Raw genomic sequence first — 19,237 nt, forward strand, 5'->3', positions numbered from 1 at the left:
ACCCCGTCTCTGGCTCCATGGCCACAGGGTCTCCCCTCTGTCCCGGTCAAACCCCCCTCTGCTTCGCTTTTATCAGGACTTAGGACAGCATTTCAGGCCCACTGGGAAGATGGACAATCCACGGGAACCTCTCTACCCTTAAGATCCTTAACTTAATCACATCTGGAAAGTCCTCCTTTGCCATATAAGAACATTTATAGGTTTCAGAGACTGGGATATAGGAGTCATTTGGGGGCCACAATTCAGCCTGACATACCCAGGATCTTCCTTAAATATACCTGATTTCGTGGAAATCCCGTCTGCTCTCTACCAGAACAAGAGACATAGGTCCAGAAACAAAAAATGATTTGCTGAAGTTTTGACCCAACTGTCTTAAAGGAGCAGAGGTGACTCCATAATCCAGCCAGTATACCTGGGATAGGTGGTCGAGTAACGTTTGAAGGCCACCCTCTAGGTCTAGCCAAAGAGATCAGACAGCGAATCTGAGATGTGAGGCAACTCTCCTCCCCTGGTTCATCCCAGCTAAATGGATGAGGGGATAGGAGGTCATTTCATGGGTGAAGGGAAGGCACATCCTACTGAGTATCTGGGTCCCCACAGCCCGCCTGAACCCCCTGGTGGGCCTCCCCACTGATGCTTTCATCCTCTTATCAAGTTCTTTAGATGGAGCTTTGTACTACTTGCTCAGAAACAAGGTCTCCTGGGTACTCCCCTTCTTGCTAGTCCTCTCCATGCAGTCCAGGGAGGATTTTCCTCTACAGCCAGTGTAACAGCTAATCCCCCCCAGTTGCGTAAGAAGTGAGAAACAATGAAACTATTTAAAGGCCCGCTGGCCTCCTTCCAGTAGCCGCTCAAGGTGTTTACTCTGGAAAAGGTAACGAGTTACACATCCCATCCTCTGTGTAAATTTCCCTCACTTCCCGTGTTCCTTATGAAGGACCATTTCCTGTGGGCTCTGTGGGGCTGAGGTGGTGCTCTTCCAGGAGACAATGAACCCTGAAGTGTCTTCTCAGTGAGGCCTTACAAGGCAAGCCAGAGAATTGGAGAAGAGGATCCTTTGGGGTGGCAGTAAAAGCATTTGGGCTTTTGTTTTATATCAGTTAGCTACGGGTGGAGTTTTGAGATCATTGCACAAAGGACATAGTTAAAGAGCGGTCAGTTCTCTCCCTGGCTTTTAAAAGAAGTAGCTATTTGTCCTTTTAACTTTTGTGGAGTCAGTTGGACTGTGACACACACCTTCATTTAATCCCATTTAAAAGTCAGTTATCTGGATCAAACCGCTATTAAACACAACTGGTTGGGTCAGTGTTTTCTGGTCTGTGGGTCATAGTTATGCCCAAGGAAGTGTTTCAGACAGTACAAGGAGCAGCGGCCCCTCTTTCCAGTCTCATTTAAAATTGAGAAAATTAAGGGTATTCAGTGTCATTTTTCAAAAATGACTCTTACTTTGTTTAGAATTTGCAGTGCTCTGAAAAAGTAAGCAGTGAAATAGCTCCTGCCTCCACTGCTAACCTTTTCAAGATCAAGGTCAAAATTACCCTCCTCTTACCATTAGCCCCACCAATGCCGTTCACACAGTGAGACCTTTATGATGAAATTAGTATCCCACGTAGACATGAATCTTTAAGTAGTAAGGATAGTAGTAAAATCAGAGAAACATCTGCACTGAGAATGTCTGCTGTGTGTCCTTTTACTGAAAAGATCCTGGGAGAACCAGAGTTAAACCAATGAAAGATGATGTAAGTTGATATAAGCTATCTTTTCATTTTCATTTTCGGTAGGAGCGTTTCATATCAAAAGCTTCTTGTTGCTGTTCCCTCTAAAATAAAAACAAAGGAAATATTGAAAGGAATGGTTGGCAGGAGTGGAGAGGTCGTAGAACACCTAAAGGTTTACAGAGGAGCGGCGTTTTTGCCCACCAGGGAGGCCACCATGCTGTATTTTCTTCCGTCCTTAATGCTGATACTTAGGTCCCTGTAGTTAGCTCATCTTATTATAGGTCACTGAACAACACACCCACGACAGCCCGAGGGGGTCTGCAGGTCTGTTTCTCTCTGCAGATCTGTTTCAGGAGGTGAAAGGCAGGAACGCACACCATTACACTAGAAGCTTGCCTCCACGCTGGCTTGGATGAATGGGCTGTGTGTGTGGACTCTGAAAAATGGGCATGGAAAGACACAGAGAGAGGCAATGGGGAGGAGGAGAGACGTAAAAGAGAAGAAGAGTGATCCAGTCACAGTCACTGTGGGAGAGAGACTCATGGACCCGCCCACTCACAGATGGACTGTCTTCTCCCACCAGATGTGGCGTGGCTTGTCTGCCTTGGCATTCCATAGGAATCTTCTCACTTCATCTGGGCTGGTTAGCATGCCCTTCATGTTTCCATCAGTCTTCAGCCTTGTCAATAATACATAACGGAGTAGCTTCTCCTTCACAGCAACGGTTGCTGTTGTGAAGAAGCTGCCTTGAAATGTGACCTCATGGGCTCTTCGTCAGCTTTCAATTATTCGGGGCTCAACAATCATGTATCTACCTCTCTGTATGATTTCAACTTTTTTTTCCTTTTTGGAATTTGCATTCTTTTTTATTTGTAAAAGGAACATATTCTTATAATAAATAAAATTCCAACATAGAGATAACATGAAAGATACCTTGGTTTTTCAACCCTGAGCTTTGTTACCTCTCCAGAAGTAAGCAGAGTCATAAATTTGGAAGGTTCTTTCTAAACTTATTAATAATTTATCTATACACACACATATATAACATATATACACCCAAGTGAAGTGAAATGAAGTCGCTCAGTTGTGTCCGACTCTTTGCGACCCCATGGACTGCAGCCTCCCAGGCTCCTCCATCTATGGGATTTTCCAGGCAAGAGTACTGGAGTGGGTTGCCGTTTCCTCCTCCAGAGGATCTTCCCAACTCAGGGATTGAACCCGGGTCTCCTGCATTGCAGGCGGACGCTTTACCCTCGAAGCCACCAAAGACGTATATAATTTTGTCTTGTGTGTGTGCATGATTTTACATAAATGGTACTACACTGTTCACTGTAGCTGTGTATTTAGGTAAATGGTGTCACACTGGTCCTATTCCATACCATTACATCGCTTCCTACAAAAATATGGTTTTCATTTAATGGCATGTATTAGAGACTTCTCACGTTCCACTTCACATCATCTTGTTAACTGTGCCTGTATGAGACTTTTTAGCACATCACATTGATATGTTTTCAGTGTGGAAAGATCCTGAACTTTTCTTTCAATAACTTTCTGGAATAGACTGGCTCATATTTTCCTAGAGGTTTTTCTCTGTGAGAATGAACTTTAGGGTTGGTTGGTTTCGTATTAACTTTTGTAATATCATTGTCAGGATCTGATAAAGGACCTGGAAAATGAGTCAGGTAGCACTTCTACTTTTTTTTTTTTTAACTATCCTGGAAAAACAGAGGTATACAGGATTTTACCTGTTCCTTGAATATTTGGTAGAACTTACCTGTAAAGCCATCTGGGCTTAATCTTTTGCTATTTTTTTTTTTTTCAATTTCTTCCAAGATCACTGGTGTGTTTAAGTGTTCTGCTCATTTATTGAGCCAAATTTATTTTAACTTTGAGAAACATCCACTTTACTTTTTTAAATATTTTGGTTAAAGTTACACATAGCACCTCGCACTGTGTTCACCGTCTCTTTGTATTTACACTCCACCTTCCATTATGGACACTGTTGAGTTTATGGTTCTTCCTCATCCTCCTTCCTGCCCTTGTCCCCCTGTCACTTACATCACAACCTAGGTATGTAATACATAGCTTGAAAATAATGAAACGTTCAGTAAAAGTCACTTTTTTCTGAATATGCATGTATTAGTTCAAATCTGGCAAGTGACAGAGAAAGGGGTGGGGTAGGAAGGAGAGCAAGGAACATGAAGAATTGGACGTGACTTTTCCCATCTTTTGTTTCTAATAAGTTTATAATTTCTGCTTTGACAACATGCTTTAACTCAAGAATTGTTTGTAAGTGTGCGTGTAGGTTTATGTTTAATTCCTGTGTGTGTAGATTTTACACATCTCTGTCATTGACTTCCCTGGTGGCTCAGATGGTAAAGTGTCTGCCTACAATGTGGGAGACCCAGGTTCAATCCCTGGGTTAGGAAGATCTCCTGGAGGAGTAAATGGCAACCCACTCTAGTATTCTTGCTTAGAAAATCCCATGGATGGAGGAGCCTGGTAGGCTACAGTCCATGGGGTCACAAAGAGTCAGACACGACTGAGTGACTTCACTTGTCATTAAGCTATAATGAATTGTGGTCAGTAAGCATGGCCACTGTAATTTCTTTCCTTCTTTTTTTCTAGACAGAGCTAGAGCTTTAATTCCAGGTTAACCAGCAAGGAGACTGGAGGCAAGGCTCTGAAATGTCTTTGCAGTCTGTAATTTCTGACTCCTCAAAAATATTCAGATCTTTCTCTGTGGCTTGATCATGATTATATTATTATATGTGTTGGGTAGTTGGGTACAAAGAGAATGAAGTAAAGATATATATGGGTATGAGGCTAAATGCATAAAGTAACATATTTAAATTATTTAAATATATTTAACTTATGTAAGCCTCATCAGGAAGCCTCCATAAGCCTCTTATCCTTCTCCATCAGAGGGCAGACAGACTGAAAACCACAACTACAGAAAACTAACCAATCTGATCATATGGACCACAGCCTTGTCTAACTCAATGGAACTATGAGCCGTGCCTTGTACGGCCACTCAAAATGGATGGGTCATGGTGGAGAGTTCTGACAAAACACGGTCCACTGAAGAAGGGAATGGCAAACCACTTCAGTATTCTTGCCTTGAGAACCCCATGAACATTATGTAAAGGCAAAAAGATAGGATACCGAAAGATGAACTCCCTAGGTCAGCAGGTACCCAATATGCTACTGGAGAAAAGTGGAGAAATAACAACAGAAAGAATGAAGAGATGGAGTCAAAGCAAAAACAACAACCAGTTGTATGTGACTGGTGATGGAAGTAAAGGCCGATGCTGTAAAGAGCAATATTGCATAGGAACCTGGAATCTTAGGTCCATGAATCAAGGCAAATTGGAAGTGGTCAAACAGGAGATGTCAAGAATGAACATTGACATTTTAGGAATCAGCAAACTAAAACGGACTGGAAAGGGTGAATTTAACTCAGATGACCATTATATCTACTACTGTGGGAAAGAATCCCTGAGAAGAAATGGAGTAGCCATCACAGTCAACAAAAGAATCTGAAATGCAATACTTGGATGCAATCTCAAAAACGACAGAATGATCTCTGTTCATTTCCAAAGCAAACCATTCAATATCACAGTAATCCAACAACTCTACGCCACGACCACTAATGAAATTGAACAAAGAAGCTGAAGTTGAGTGGTTCTCTGAAGACCTACAAGACCTTCTAGAAATAACACCCAAAATGATGTCCTTTTCATTATAGGGGACTGGAATGCAAAAGTAGGAAGCCAAGAAATACCTAGAGTAACAGGCAAATTTGGTCATGGAGTACAGAATGAAGCAGGGCAAAGGCTAACAGAGTTTTGCCAAGAAAATGCACTGGTCATAGCAAACACCCTCTTCCAACAACACAAGAGAAGACTCTACACATGGACAGCACCAGATGGTCAACACCGAAATCGGATTGATTATACTCTTTGCAGCCAAAGATGGAGAAGCTCTATACAGTCAACAAAAACAAGACCAGGAGCTGACTGTGGCTCAGATCATGAACTCCTTCTTGCCAAATTCAGACTCAAATTGAAGAAAGTAGGGAAAACCACTAGACCATTCAGGTATGATCTAAATCAGATTCCTTTCAATTATACATCGACAGAAAGATTCAAGGGATTAGATCTGATAGAGTGCCTGAAGAACTATGGACGGAGATTTGTGACATTGTACAGGAGGCAGGGATCAAGATCATCCCCAAGAAAAAGAAATGCAAAAAGGCAAAATGGTTGTCTGAGGAGGCCTTACAAATAGCTATGAAAAGAAGAGAAGGAAAAGGCAAAAGAGAAAAGGAAAGATATACACATTTGAATGCAGAGTTCCAGCAAATAGCAAGGAGAGATAAGAAAGCCTTTTTCAGTGATCAGTGCAAAGAAATAGAGGAAAACAACAGAACGGGAAAGACTAGAGATCTCTTCAAGAAAATTAGAGATACCAAGGGACCATTTCATGTTAAGATGGGCACAATAAAGGACATAAATTATATGGACCTAACAGAAGCAGAAGATATTAAGAAGAGGTTGCAAGAATACACAGAAGAACTATACAAAAAGGATCTTGTTGACCCAGATAATCACGATGGTGTGATCACTCACCTAGAGCCAGACGTCCTGGGTTGTGAAGTCAAGTGAGCCTTAGGAAGCATCACTATGAACAAAGCTAGTGGAGGTGATGGAATTCCAGTTGAGCTATTTCAAATCCTAAAAGTTGGTGCTGTGAAAGTGCTGCACTCAATATGCCAGCAAATTTGGAAGGCACAGCAGTGGCCACAGGACTGGAAAAGGTCAGTTTTCATTCCAGTCCCTAAGAAAGGCAATGCCAAAGAATGCTAAAACTCCTGCACAATTGCACTCATTTCACATGTTAGCAAAGTAATGCAGTAATGCTCAAAATTCTCCAATCCAGGCTTTAACAATATATGACCCATGAGATTCCAGATGTTCAAGTTGGATTTAGAAAAGGCAGAGGAACCAGAGATCAAATTGCCAACATATGTCGGATCATTAAATAAGAAAGAGAGTTGAAGAAAAACATCTACTTCTGCTTTATTGACTATGCCAAAGCCTTTGACTGTGTGAATCACAACAAACTGTGATCCACAGTTCTTAAAAAATCCACAAAATTCTTAAAGTGATGGGAATAACAGACCACTTGACCTGCCTCCTGAGAAATATGTATGCAGGTCAAGAAGCAGAAGTTAGAACTAGACATGGAACAACAGACTGGTTCCGAATCGGGAAAGGAGTACGTCAAGGCGGTATTATGTCACCCTGCTTATTTAACTTATATGCAGAATGCATCAAGAGAAATGCTGGGATGGAGGAAGCACAAGCTGGAATCAAGATTGCTAGGAGAAATATCAATAACCTCAGATATGCAGATGACATCACCCTTATGGCAGAAAGTGAAGAACTAAAGAGCCTTTTGGTGAAAGTGAAAGAGGAGAGTGAAAAAGTTGGCTTAAAACTTAACACTCAGAAAACTAAGATTATGGCATCCAGTCCCATCACTTCCTGACAAATAGATGGGGATACAGTGGAAACAGTGACAGACTTTATTTGTGGGGGCTCCAAAATCACTGTGGATGATAACTGCAGCCATGAAATTAAAAGATGCTTGCTCCTTGTAAGGAAAGCTATGATCAACCTAGACAGCATATTAAAAAGCAGAGACATTACTTTGCCAGCAAAGGTCCGTCTAGTCAAAGCTATGGTTTTTCTAGTAGTCACGTATGGATGTGAGAGTTGTACTATAAAGAAAGCTGAGTGCTGAAGAATTGATGCTTTTGAACTGTGGTGTTGGAGAAGGCTCTTGAGAGTCCCTGGGACTGCAGGGAGATCCAACCAGTCCATCCTAAGGGAGATCAGTCATGGTTGTTCATTGAAGAACTGATGCTGAAGCTGAAGCTGAAGCTGAAGCTCCAATACTTTGGCCACCTGCTGCGAAGAACTGACTCAATGGAAAATATCTTGATGCTGGAAAAGATTGAAGGCTGGAGAAGACAGGGATGACAGAGGATGAGACAGTTGGATGGCATCACCAACTCAATGGAAATGAGTTTGGGTGGACTCCAGGAGTTGGTGATGGACTGGGAGGCCTGGTGTGCTGCAGTCCATGGGGTCACAAATAGACCCAACTGAGCAACTGAACTGACTGACTGAGTCATTGAATTTGTTTTGTTAAATTTCTATGTGTGATAATAAGATTCTCAATAGTCTTCCATTAATTTCTGAGAATTGTTACCTGTTTGTGACTTTGCCATTTATTCTTTGTATTTTCAGTTTTTCAATAGATATTTTGATGCTTTGTGGTCACACGTTTAATATTAATAACTTTTAAATAATTTTTATCACCCCTCCTCTTCATGTGACTTCTTATTGTCTCTTTCTTTTTTCCTTGAAGTGTATTTTGTCTAATATTATTTTTATACCTGCTCCCTTCCTAACCTGTGTCTGTTATATCTTCCTTTCCTCCCTTCATTTTTAAACTTCCTCTATAGCTTTCATTTTATAAATATTTCTGGCAAACAACTATAATGCTTCCTAATTTGAAAGCCTTTTTCTTTTATAAATGAATTTAGCAAATTCATATTTATTAGAATTAGTAATATATTGTAATTTTACTTTGTGTTTCCTGGTTATTGTGTGTTCTTCTTTTATCCCCTTCCTTTCCCACATCTTTTATCTCTTTAATGGAGGCTCGTATTTCTTTGTTGTTTTTTCCTCTTATTAACTTGGAAGTTACACTTTGCATTTATATTTTCTGTGAGGAAAATTCTTAAATTTCTAACACTCATAATTAATCTTCTATTTTTCTGCCAATATCTAACATTTTAATTACCTATATTCCTCACCCTAAAATGCTTTTGTTGCCCTTTGTTCCATATTTCCTTCCTTCCAGCACACGTATCGATGTAATCTGAGATTTGGATACTAGATTGTACTGTCTTTATCTTTTTCTTGTACTTTCACTTTTTCTTTTTGTAAAAGATATAAAACTTAAGAGTAAACTGTCTCTTTTTTAAAACTTTCTTCTTTCTTTCTTCCTTCCAACCTTACTTCCCATGTCTCCTATTTCTAAGTTTTTTTTTCCTTGACAGAATATAGAATATATTAAATCTTTCATGATTAGTCTCACCTCAAGATATATTTAGTTGTGGGTGTCTTCCACTACCATTCATACCACCTGCATCACTCGATTTTTTTCATATTGAGGACACAGATGTCAGACTTCAGAAATGCTCTTGTTCTATCACTTTAATTATTCGCATCCTCTGTTGGCTTTTCTTTAAGGGATTCTACCAGGTGGTCTTTGAACCTTCTGTTTCCATTTCCCACAAAAGGAAAGAAAAAGAAGAGTAAGCGATAAGGAAGTTACGATCTAGCATTAAAATCCAGGATTATATCTATATGGGAAGTGCTGGAGGGAAGGAAATCTAGAATGAAGGGAAATAAAAAACATTTTAGGGTGTGGGATATTTTAAATTCCAGACATCGGCAGAATAGTAGGTCTATGAGTGTTGAAAATTTAAGAATTTTCCTAATAGAAAATTTAAAATGAAAAATAAAACTCGCAAATAATAAGAGGGAAAAAATAGAATAAAGAAATAAGAGCCCCCTTTATAAAGAAGGCCGATAAAAGATACTGGGAAAGAGGGGAAAACAGTCTAGTGCAGGCTCACAGAACCACTCACGCTTTGCACCCTGCCTGTCCTACGTATAAGCTTAGGGGTGGACATGTGTGTGTGTGTTTCGTCCAGAGACTTCAGATTTTATGTGTGAAATTACTTTATAGGATTTGAAGAGGAAGGGGGGAGCCTCCCAAATGATCACCTCTCTTATTTCTTCATGTTATTTCTTTAGATGTAGCAGCCAGGACAAGTGGATTCAGGGTCAGATGAAGAGAAGAAGGGAAAAAAACCAAAAGTCAATTAACGGACTTAGTCTACGTGGGCGAAGCAAAGCTTTTGCAAACACATAAATATTAAGTGATTAGCCTTTGCTCTGCACTTGTTTTTTAATTGTGTGCACTCATTATATATTCTTTTTCATTTTCAGGTCTTGACTCTAATCATGGCCAAACCTTATGAATTTAATTGGCAGAAGGAAGTTCCTTCCTTTTTGCAAGAAGGAGCAGTTTTTGACAGATATGAAGAGGTAAAGGAGTGCTATTAATCTTTTCTCTCAAAACATGATTTTTTTCATTTTAATTTAATTACAGTATTGAGTACATAGTATTTGACATAAGTAAGAACATCTCGGAGATTTATAAGTTGAAATAGTTGGAAACAGTCAATGTTATGAGATATAATAATGATAATAGTACTATAATTTATTGAGCACTCTCTCTGCGCCAGCTATAATAAGGATGATGACAGTATAAATTATCATGTGCTCACTGTGTGCCAGAAATCTTTCTAAGCACTTCCTGTGTATTATTTGTTCAACTCCTTACAATAACCTTATTAGGTCATTGCCACAATTATGCTTATTTTACAGATGGGTTTCATGGAGTAATAGTTTTTGCTTAATGAAGTGCTTCAGGCATTCTTTCCTCATAAAACTTTCTATTTGTCATACATGTAATAGCGATTGGACTTTGTGCTGGTCACTTGCTTTGCTCGTCTCATTTATACAGACCAATTTAACCAAAGCTTTGCATACTTCTGCTTCTACCATTTATTGCTTGTGTCCTTGCAAGGTGGCGGTGGCTCCAGATTTTCTAGAAACCAGGGGCTTGGGTTCACCAGTCTATTCAGAAAGTTTAGGTAGGTGAGTGGAAGCCTTGTTTGCATTGTTAATATGTTGTTTTTCTTAGATTTTACTTGAATTTGAAGTTACTCTGGGAGGGATATGTGATGAAACTGTATTGTCTCTGCGGTGAAGTAAGATGCAAAACTTGTTCAGACTTCATGTAGAGTCAGCATTGGTTCCTTTCAAAATCTATGGACTATATTGTATGTGGCTTCCCAGAGCTTCAGATCATCAGGCTTTTTTCATGAGGACTATGGGCTGACACAACTCAGTTATTTGTTGACTTGGTTTTTCCACGGTGTGTAGCATGATGCTTTCTGGGTTTGCACCATAGTTGCTTTGTGTAAACAAAATTGAGGAAAGAAAAGGATGGACTCATGTGGTCAGTGTTCTCTTTGCTGAATCGGCGTATTGGGGTGACAGTTACTTATATGACTGAAGCTTCACTGCTTCTCTGAAAGAACAGAAAACTGCATTCTGCTATAAGAAGAAACAGAAAACAATATTCTACCACCTGGAGGCAACCACTATTAACTCTTTGGTAGTTTTTTTTCTACTCTTTTTTTTTTTTCCTCTTCCATCGATATAGAGTAATCTTTTGAAAATGTAAATCAGAATCTCTTCTTCCTCTATTTAAAATGCTCCATGACTCTCTATTGTATTATAGGATGAAGGAAATGCATCAGAATGAAATACAAGGCCTTCCATAATTTGACTCCTACCTAATTCTCCAATCTTGTTCCCCACTAGTTTTCTGTGCACATTCTTGGTTTTAACACTAACAATACACTTAAAATTTCCCCAATGAACTATTCTATTTCATGCTTTGTATATACTGCTGCCTTTTCCTGAAATGCACTTATCCCTCCTTGTTTCACTGGCAAACTCCTATTCATCCTTCAGAACTCAAATGAGAAATCTTTATTTTTTAATATCTTCCTTGACCCATTCAATAAGAAGTGATCATTCCTCTGTGCTACCTCTAATGTACCCTTGCACATATTACACTGTACTCACCTTTTAATTTAATTCTTTCATCTCTCGTAGTATACTCTGAGTTTCTTGAGGTCAAGGGCCATATTTTACTTATCTTTTTCTCTCCAGGGACTAGCAGAATGCCTGCAACTGCCAAATTCACTGTATATGTCTAATATCCAATGTCAAAAGGGATTTTAGATGTAATTGATCCCAACCCAGTCTGGTTTTATTATAGTTTGTACATTTTCTTCATCATTGAAAAGGTGAGAGGAGATATGGATCCCTGAGATACGTATGAAAGTCTGTACTTCAACACATTCAAAAATTAGGCTAAATCATATTACATTTTCATCTTTTAGGTTAAAAATGGTCAGTATCAACAATTTGATATAGTTCAAACCTGAAGTGAAGACGTGGAGGTCGCTCAGGTGTCTGACTCCTTGCGACCCCATGGAGTGTATAGTCCATGGAGTTCTCTAAGCCAGAATACTGGAGTGAGTAGCCTTTCACTTTTCCAGGGGATCTTCCCAACCCAGGGATCAAACCCAGGTTTCCTGCTTTGCAGGCTGATTCTTTATCAGCTGAGCCACCAGGGAAGCCCAAGAATACTGGAGTGGGTAGCCTAGCCCTTCTCCAGCAGATCTTCCCAACCTAGGAATCGAACCAGGGTGTCCTGCTTTAGAGGCGGATCCTTTACTAACTAAGCTATGAGGGAAACCCACAAAGTAAATTCACTTGCCTACTTTCGTCCACTTCTCACACCTTGGCAAAGAAAGCCAAGACTAGCTTGGATGCATTTCCAGGCTTTCTCCCAGGTACGCCAGGTCTAGACTGGGTACCCGTGCCCCGGCAGTGATCTCAATTGCCCTTCATTGTGAGCTGACGAGACATCTCTCCCTGAATCTGCTAGAGTATCCCAAAAGATTTGCAGTTTTCTGAGACAGTTTCCCAGGCTCTGAAAATCTATAGGATAGTTTAAAAATACATCCTGGCTTTCAGTTCCTCAAATAAGGTCATTTTGTAGAGATTAAATGTAGTAACTGGCTGAGTGTTTCTTTTGTTGTCATATAAGCAGAAACCTATTAGAGAAAAAGTGGATAAATTGTAATGTAATTTGATAAGCTGGAAGTTTATCATCATCCAGTCATTTTTATTTCTCATGATGGTTTTTTGGTTTTGGTTGTTAATCATCACAACTCACTTATATTTAGAAAATACTGATGACTTGCACTTCTAAAGACATTTGCTTCCTTCCAGGTTCCTCTGAAAATGAGATAAAGCTAGAATAAAAGAAATCTTAACAAGTATTAAATACAATCTCATTTAACTTTTAACTTTCTTTAGTGCTATTTTACTAGGATGACAAGTAAAAAAAAATTTAGCTTCTTAAATATATCTCTTCGTGAAACATATAAAATTGGTGTTGACCTTAAAAATAAAAGTTACTTTACCAGCAAAAATGTGTTTATTTAGGAATAGCAGAGGAATTGCAATTTGAGACAAACATGCTAGTAAAAGCCATTGACAAGGGGCCTTCCCTGGTGGTTCAGTGGTTCAGACTTTGCCTTCTAAGGTAGGGGGTGCTGGTTCTCTCCCTGGTCAGGAAACTACTGTCCCACGTGCCATGTGGCCAAAAGTCCAGGAAACATAAAGTGGAAGAAATATTGTAACAAATTCAATAAAGACTAAAAAAAAAAAAAGCCATTGACAAGTCCAGCTAATGGAGGAGGGCAACAGTATTGTTGAGAGAAAAAGGAAGTTGGGAAGGGTTGTTTTGAATAAAAATCCACTGGAGAAAAGAGACAGGAGGGAAGTGGCTGCCGCTCACGGGTGATCTGTTGGGCTGGTTGACTTCTTGTGGGAGAGGCTGTGTAACATCTTTTCCTTTGGGGGGGCCTGTATTTGGGGTTCTCTCCAGTGATGATTCTTCTCTGTAACTGATAATTCTGAGGCAGTCTCTCAGGCTCTGGAAATCCAGAGGATAGTTAAAAAAGACTTCCTCGCTTTTAGTTCCTCAAAGAAGGTCATTTCAAAGAGGTTAAGTGTAGTTACATGCAGTGGTAGCTTGTGAGAGCTCCCCTTCCTGGTCTCCCAACTCCGTTTTAGTCAGGTTTCCCTTTATTAAAGTCAGAAAGCCAAAGAGTGTTCCAAACAGACTGTAGCCAGTTTTTCTTATTACAGTTGAGCCTTGAACAACATAGGTTTGAACATGGTACACTTTTACACAGATTTCTTAAAATAAATACCTACCATTTTTTGTTGTTGTTTAGTTCTAAGTTGTGTCCAACTCTCCGCAACCCCGTGGGCTGTAGCCTGCCAGGCTCCCCTGTCCATGGGATTTCCCAGGCAACAATCCTGGAGTGGGTTGCCATTTCCTTCTCCAGGGGATCTTCCCTACCCAGGGATCAAACCCACACCTCTTGCATCTCCTGCACTGGGTTGTTTCCCACTGCGCCACCGGGGAAGCCCAAAATACCTACCGTGGAAGCTTGCAGTCCTCAGAGGGCTGAATCTATGGAAACAGGGGATATGGAGGCCTGACTATAAAGTTATAGTCAGATTTTTTATTGCACTGAGCTTGGCACCCCTAAAATCCCATGTTGTTCAAGGGTCAACTGTATTTTCCTATCTTGTAAAAGTTGGTTCTTTGGAGCCACGGCCATTAAAATATTTAAGACAACAAAATATAAATGGATATAGGCTTGTTTCTACAGTTTTTTGCCTGAACAGCAGTGAGAAATGACAACTGACAGCAAGTGGGAGGGAACACAACCTGATCATCCCACAAACGCCACAGCAAAGGGGCCTTTTGTGAAGGAAGGGGTGAATGCCTTCAGCACCATATGGCAGCTAACGTTATCATGATGGCCCAAAGGACTGGGTAAACATTAAATTGTGTTCCACGTTATCGGTTTAAAGAAGGCAGGGAAGTGTTCAAATCAGTGGGTGAGCATTCACTAGGTCAGATTAAAAAAATAAAAATACTTACTAAACACTGTTTTAAAAATATGTATTCTTTTGACAAGAAATGTAACCAGTGCAACTGTATTTAAGTATTATTTTATTATTTCTGCTGAAGGATTTCTTTTGAGGTAGCCCCAAATTTCAGATACTGCAGCCTGTGTTGTAGCCTCTGATTGTATTCTCATGCCGCTTCAGAAGCTCTTTTTATCTAACCTTACTTGACTTTTCAATTACTTACATGCAAAACCTGTTTTGTTTTCTAAGTAATGCAACAAGTGAGGCAAAAATCTTCAGAGACGTTTCTCTTGCAGAGGAGAGAAACGGCAGTGCACGTGCAGCCCACGTGTTTCCGATCCCGCTGCTTCCTGACTTCCCTTCCGGGTCCTTATTAAAAGGCCAAAGACACCGTCTCCTGGCTATGAGAACCCTCCCCAGCCTTTCCTAGAATTCCTCAGTACTTACAGCACCCTCGAAATACTCATCTCCTCAGTGCCTGCCTTTTATTTTTATTATGACTGCTCTTAAGTATAGCATCTGACCCACTTCATTTTTTCACTCTTTGGCCTGCGCTGTGCGTCGTGTGGGATCCCATTTCCGCAAACAGGGCCAGAAGCCACGGCCTCGGAGTGGGCGCGTGGGGTCTCAGCTGCTGGGCCGCCAGGGAGGGCCCTCCTCAGTGCTTCCTTGTCACTCTGTTCCCAGGACTGCCCCCTGCTCTCGTTTACCTCCCTCCCTAAACACATTACGGCCCCAAACCTCAGGAGCAAGAGTGCTGTGTGAAACAGGCCTTTATCGAAGGTTTGGTGGGAGCAGAGGCGAGTTCCAGCACTCAGCAGGAGACAGTGGAGATCCTGGGGAATAAATCTCAGTCGGGCCGACAGCTCTCTCTGTCGCCGCCTTATTTTTCACCCCACTCTTCCAAGAGACCTGTTGCTGTTACTTTTCTTTCACTTTTTGACCTCGCCCTCAGAATCCTTTTCTAATTCATAATTCACCCTTTTCCTTTCTCCCCATATGAAGTTCCTCTTCTCCAAATGAAAACAACAAAAATGCCCTCTCAGACCAAGGAGGATCAGGGGAAATTCTGGTCCCTTCTCACCCTGTGCAGTGTGGCTCCCGGTCCAGCTCAAACTCTTGCGTCCAGACTCTCATGATACCTCACGTTTCCATAATCTTGAAAGAGAACGGATGTACTTAAAAGAAACAAACCAAAAGTTTGAAGACGTTTATCCCTTGAAAGTAAAGTGGTCTGTTGTCCTTCTCGAGAAGTGGTCACTGGCAGAAATTTGCAATGATGGACATGGTGTGTATCCTGGCTGCTCTTACCACATGTTAAGAGGATCGTGATACATGGTTGGTAATCTCAGGGTTTTTCCCTCCTGTTTGCAGCTGTCATTTAGTTGCTAAATTGTGTCCGACTCTTTGCAGCCCCATGGACTGCAGCCCCCCACGCTCCTCTGTCCATGGAATTCTTCAAGCAAGAATACTGGAGTGGGTTGTCATTTCCTTCTCCAGGGGACCTTCAAGACCCTGGGTCTCCTGCTTGGCAGGTAGACTTTTTACCACTGAGCCACCTGGGAAGCCCCTTTCCCTCCTAACATACGCACAGAATCTAGACTGCACTTATTTTTCTTAGAGTGCAACAGTTTCTCTTTAGCAAAATTAATTTAGTTTGGCATTTGAAAAAAACAAAAAAATGTGGCCAGCGGGACTGTGGAACTGAATTTGTTAATCTTAATGTTAATGTTAATTAAAATTTACATAGCTACATGTGGCTGGTGGCTATCTTACTGGACAGCACAATTTTCTAGACAATCAACTCAAACTACATGCAGATTTTAAAATACCATCCTCTTTTCCCAACGCGCAGAAGGAACTCTCAGTTCACTTAATTGGAATCTACAGTTTCATCAGCCATTTCTTCTCAGTGGTAGCTGGAGCAGAGATTTAGATGTCTTATTAGATGACTCCCCTCAGCCACCACTCTCCCCACATCCCAGATCCCGGCATGGGTTGGGCTGCCCTTTTCCTCACCTGAGGACTTTGTGTCTAAGGCAAGCTGCCCAGATGGAGTGCCTTTTCTGGCTAAGCCTTGGTGTTTATTAGCCCCTCCAACAGAAACCCTCAATAGCCTCCCCTGTACACAGACATCACAACCACTGCTGCGAAAACAGAAACAGTTAAGGCAGTTGCCAACCCCAGAGGAATACGGAAATGCCGGATCAATCAAAGCTGAAGTAGGGCTGAGCAGAACAGGCTGAATGTGACCTGTCTCCAAGGTAGCTCCGAAGCCGAGCTGTAGGCCTCAGGGGCACTCCCAAGGCCCACGCAGCCTACACGCCTGGGCTGTCCATTACTGCAGCACGGAGTCGTCCAAGTGTAATGTTCAAGAGGCCAAAAGCACCACCTGCACAGAGTGCACTTCAACTTGCAGACTGATTTAGGTCTTCAGGGATGACACTAGCAGGGGGATAAAGCTTGTTGTGAGAGCACTGGAGGAAGAGAGGCAAGGCGTTTTGTCAGGCAGATGCTAACCCAGTCACTGCCCTATGCTGTGCTAAGTCGCTTCAGTCGTGTCCAGCTCTTTGCAACCCCATGGACTGTGGCCCTCCAGGCTCTTCTGTCCATGGGATTCTCCAGGCAAGAATCCTGGAGTGGGTTGCCATTTCCTTCTCTGGGGATCTTCCCCACCCAGGGATTGAACTGGTGTCTCTTAAGTCTTTGCGTTGGCAGATGGGTTCTTTACCACTAGTGCTACCTGGGAAGCCCATGTCCCTGCCCTAGAGAACAATCAATTTCCTGGACTAAACTGGTGGACCTTCCAACACAGGGGATATGGGTCCACTTCCTTGTTGGGAAGCTAAGATCCCACACGCCTTATGGCTAAGGAACCAATATATAAAGCAGAGACAATACTGTAAGAAATTCAATAAAGACTTTGAAAAAGGTTCACATAAAAAAAAAAAGGGATGTTCTTCTATAGAAATAAATCATCCTTGGAGAGGCCCTCTAGACATTGCTCCTGTAAAATATGTAATGGATATTAATACATAGCCATCTTTTAATCTCATTCTCAGGTTTTGGATAATTTAAACTGAATTGTACCCATGGAGTCAGGATATCTGGCTCAAAATGTAGAGGGTGGAATTGTAGCCTATTACTTATATTTACAATGATGGATACCTACAGAGTCATGATAATGATAATAACAATTACAATCACATTCACTAGTCTTTCGATGCTTAGAGTCAACCTAACAGTAGACATGATATTTAATTATTATTGACAGAACAGAATGAAAAATATCTGTTAACTTTGTCAGTGCAAAGTAAGGGTACAGACAGATCTTGGAAAGTAGAACTGATTGGAGTCAGAGGAAAAACTGGAGGCTTAATAGTCTCGGTGGGAGGAAATGTTGATAGTTGATGGTGCACGAAATAGAGACTTGCGTCCATTATTTACAGCCAATCACAAAACCAAATATAAATTTCACATTGGGAAAGGGGAGGAGAAGTAGGGAAATGAGTTCAATGGAGTTCCATTTCTGAATTTTTATTCCAAGGAACCTATACTACATGTGCCTGGTGGATGATTAGCTCAGTTATTGCTGTCTTCAGACGCCAGGCCCTGCTAGAACTGGACATGTAAAACAAACAAAAAACGTGGCGTATCATGGTTTCATCCACTGAAGTGCATCCGGGCATTTCGGTTTGATGTTGCAGGCCCTCAGCGTGCTGCCCTTGGTGTCGTTCCATCCTCAGCCTCGCTCTCCTGACAGTCACGCTGTGATAGGGAAGTAGTGGGTTGTGCTTCTTGTGGGGTCAGGAGACCACCTGGGCAGTGGGTCTGGGAGACTGAGGAGGCCTCAGAGAGCAAGCCCCCTTTGGTTTGGGTGAGTCCATCAGTGGATCAAAGCACAGCTGAGATGAGGGAAGGGTTCACCCTTGTGCAGGGGCCCGGGTGTGGGATGCAGGGGGTGGTTTGTCCAGCTGCTATTGGGGAGGGTGAAGGCCAGAGCCACAGCTGCAGAGATGAGCAGTGTCCCCCCAGAAGTGCTCTACTCTCCAGAAAGGCATTGGTGCTAGATCCTGAAAGTGCTGTGAATCATTGTGTGTGTGTGTGTGTGTGTGTGTGTGTTTTAAGCAGGAAAAGAGTAAGGTCTGAATATGACTGGAAAGTGGTTATGCCTGATTGTGTCTGAGAGGGTAGAGGTGGGATTGAATGACTGGCTGAACAGTCATTTAGACACAGGATATCAGAGAAGAGGTTCAGGGTGGAAATGAATTAGATTTCCTAACCCAGTGGATTTAGAAGGTAAGGAAGAGTAAGGAGTGTGGTAACATGATTGGGATTTCTAGTCCAAGAAGCTGGTGGGCTCTGATGCTGGCAAAGAGAAGCAAAATGAACAGTATTTATCATTATATGTTTTGTTGTAACCAAGAAACGGTTGGCATATATAGAAATCACCTAGGTTTTAGTTAAAAATAAATTGCTCAGAAGGGGAGTTGACAAGCATAATAAATTACCCAAGAGGGTGAACAAATGGAGACATTCTGTTCCTTTCTCCGTCCTCCACTCCCAGGGCCATTGCTGGCATCCTGGCTGGAGTGGGCATCGTGAGTGGAGGCATGATGTATAAACAGAAATCCGAGAAGTAGGCAGAAGCCTCATCATGTACAGCAGTTCTGAAAGTCGTTCCCAAACAAGCATCATCAGCATCACCTAGAACTTTATTACAAATGCAGACTCTAGAGACTCCCCTAGTGGCCCACTGGTTAAGAATCTTGC

General features: G+C 41.5%; 1 protein-coding gene across 1 annotated transcript in view; it reads left to right on the top strand.

Moving 5' to 3' along the window:
* Positions 1 to 19,237, top strand: part of PLCB4 (phospholipase C beta 4) — a 291,829-nt gene that overhangs the window by 93,449 nt on the left and 179,143 nt on the right. Inside the window, exon 2 of the mRNA XM_052650707.1 lies at positions 9,812 to 9,910. Coding sequence (XP_052506667.1) covers positions 9,827 to 9,910 — 84 coding nt within the window. The 5' untranslated portion in view covers positions 9,812 to 9,826. The remainder of the gene's footprint in view (positions 1 to 9,811; positions 9,911 to 19,237) is intronic.

This window comes from Budorcas taxicolor, chromosome 13 (assembly GCF_023091745.1).
Source record: "Budorcas taxicolor isolate Tak-1 chromosome 13, Takin1.1, whole genome shotgun sequence".
In the NCBI taxonomy this organism is placed as follows: Eukaryota; Metazoa; Chordata; class Mammalia; order Artiodactyla; family Bovidae; genus Budorcas; species Budorcas taxicolor.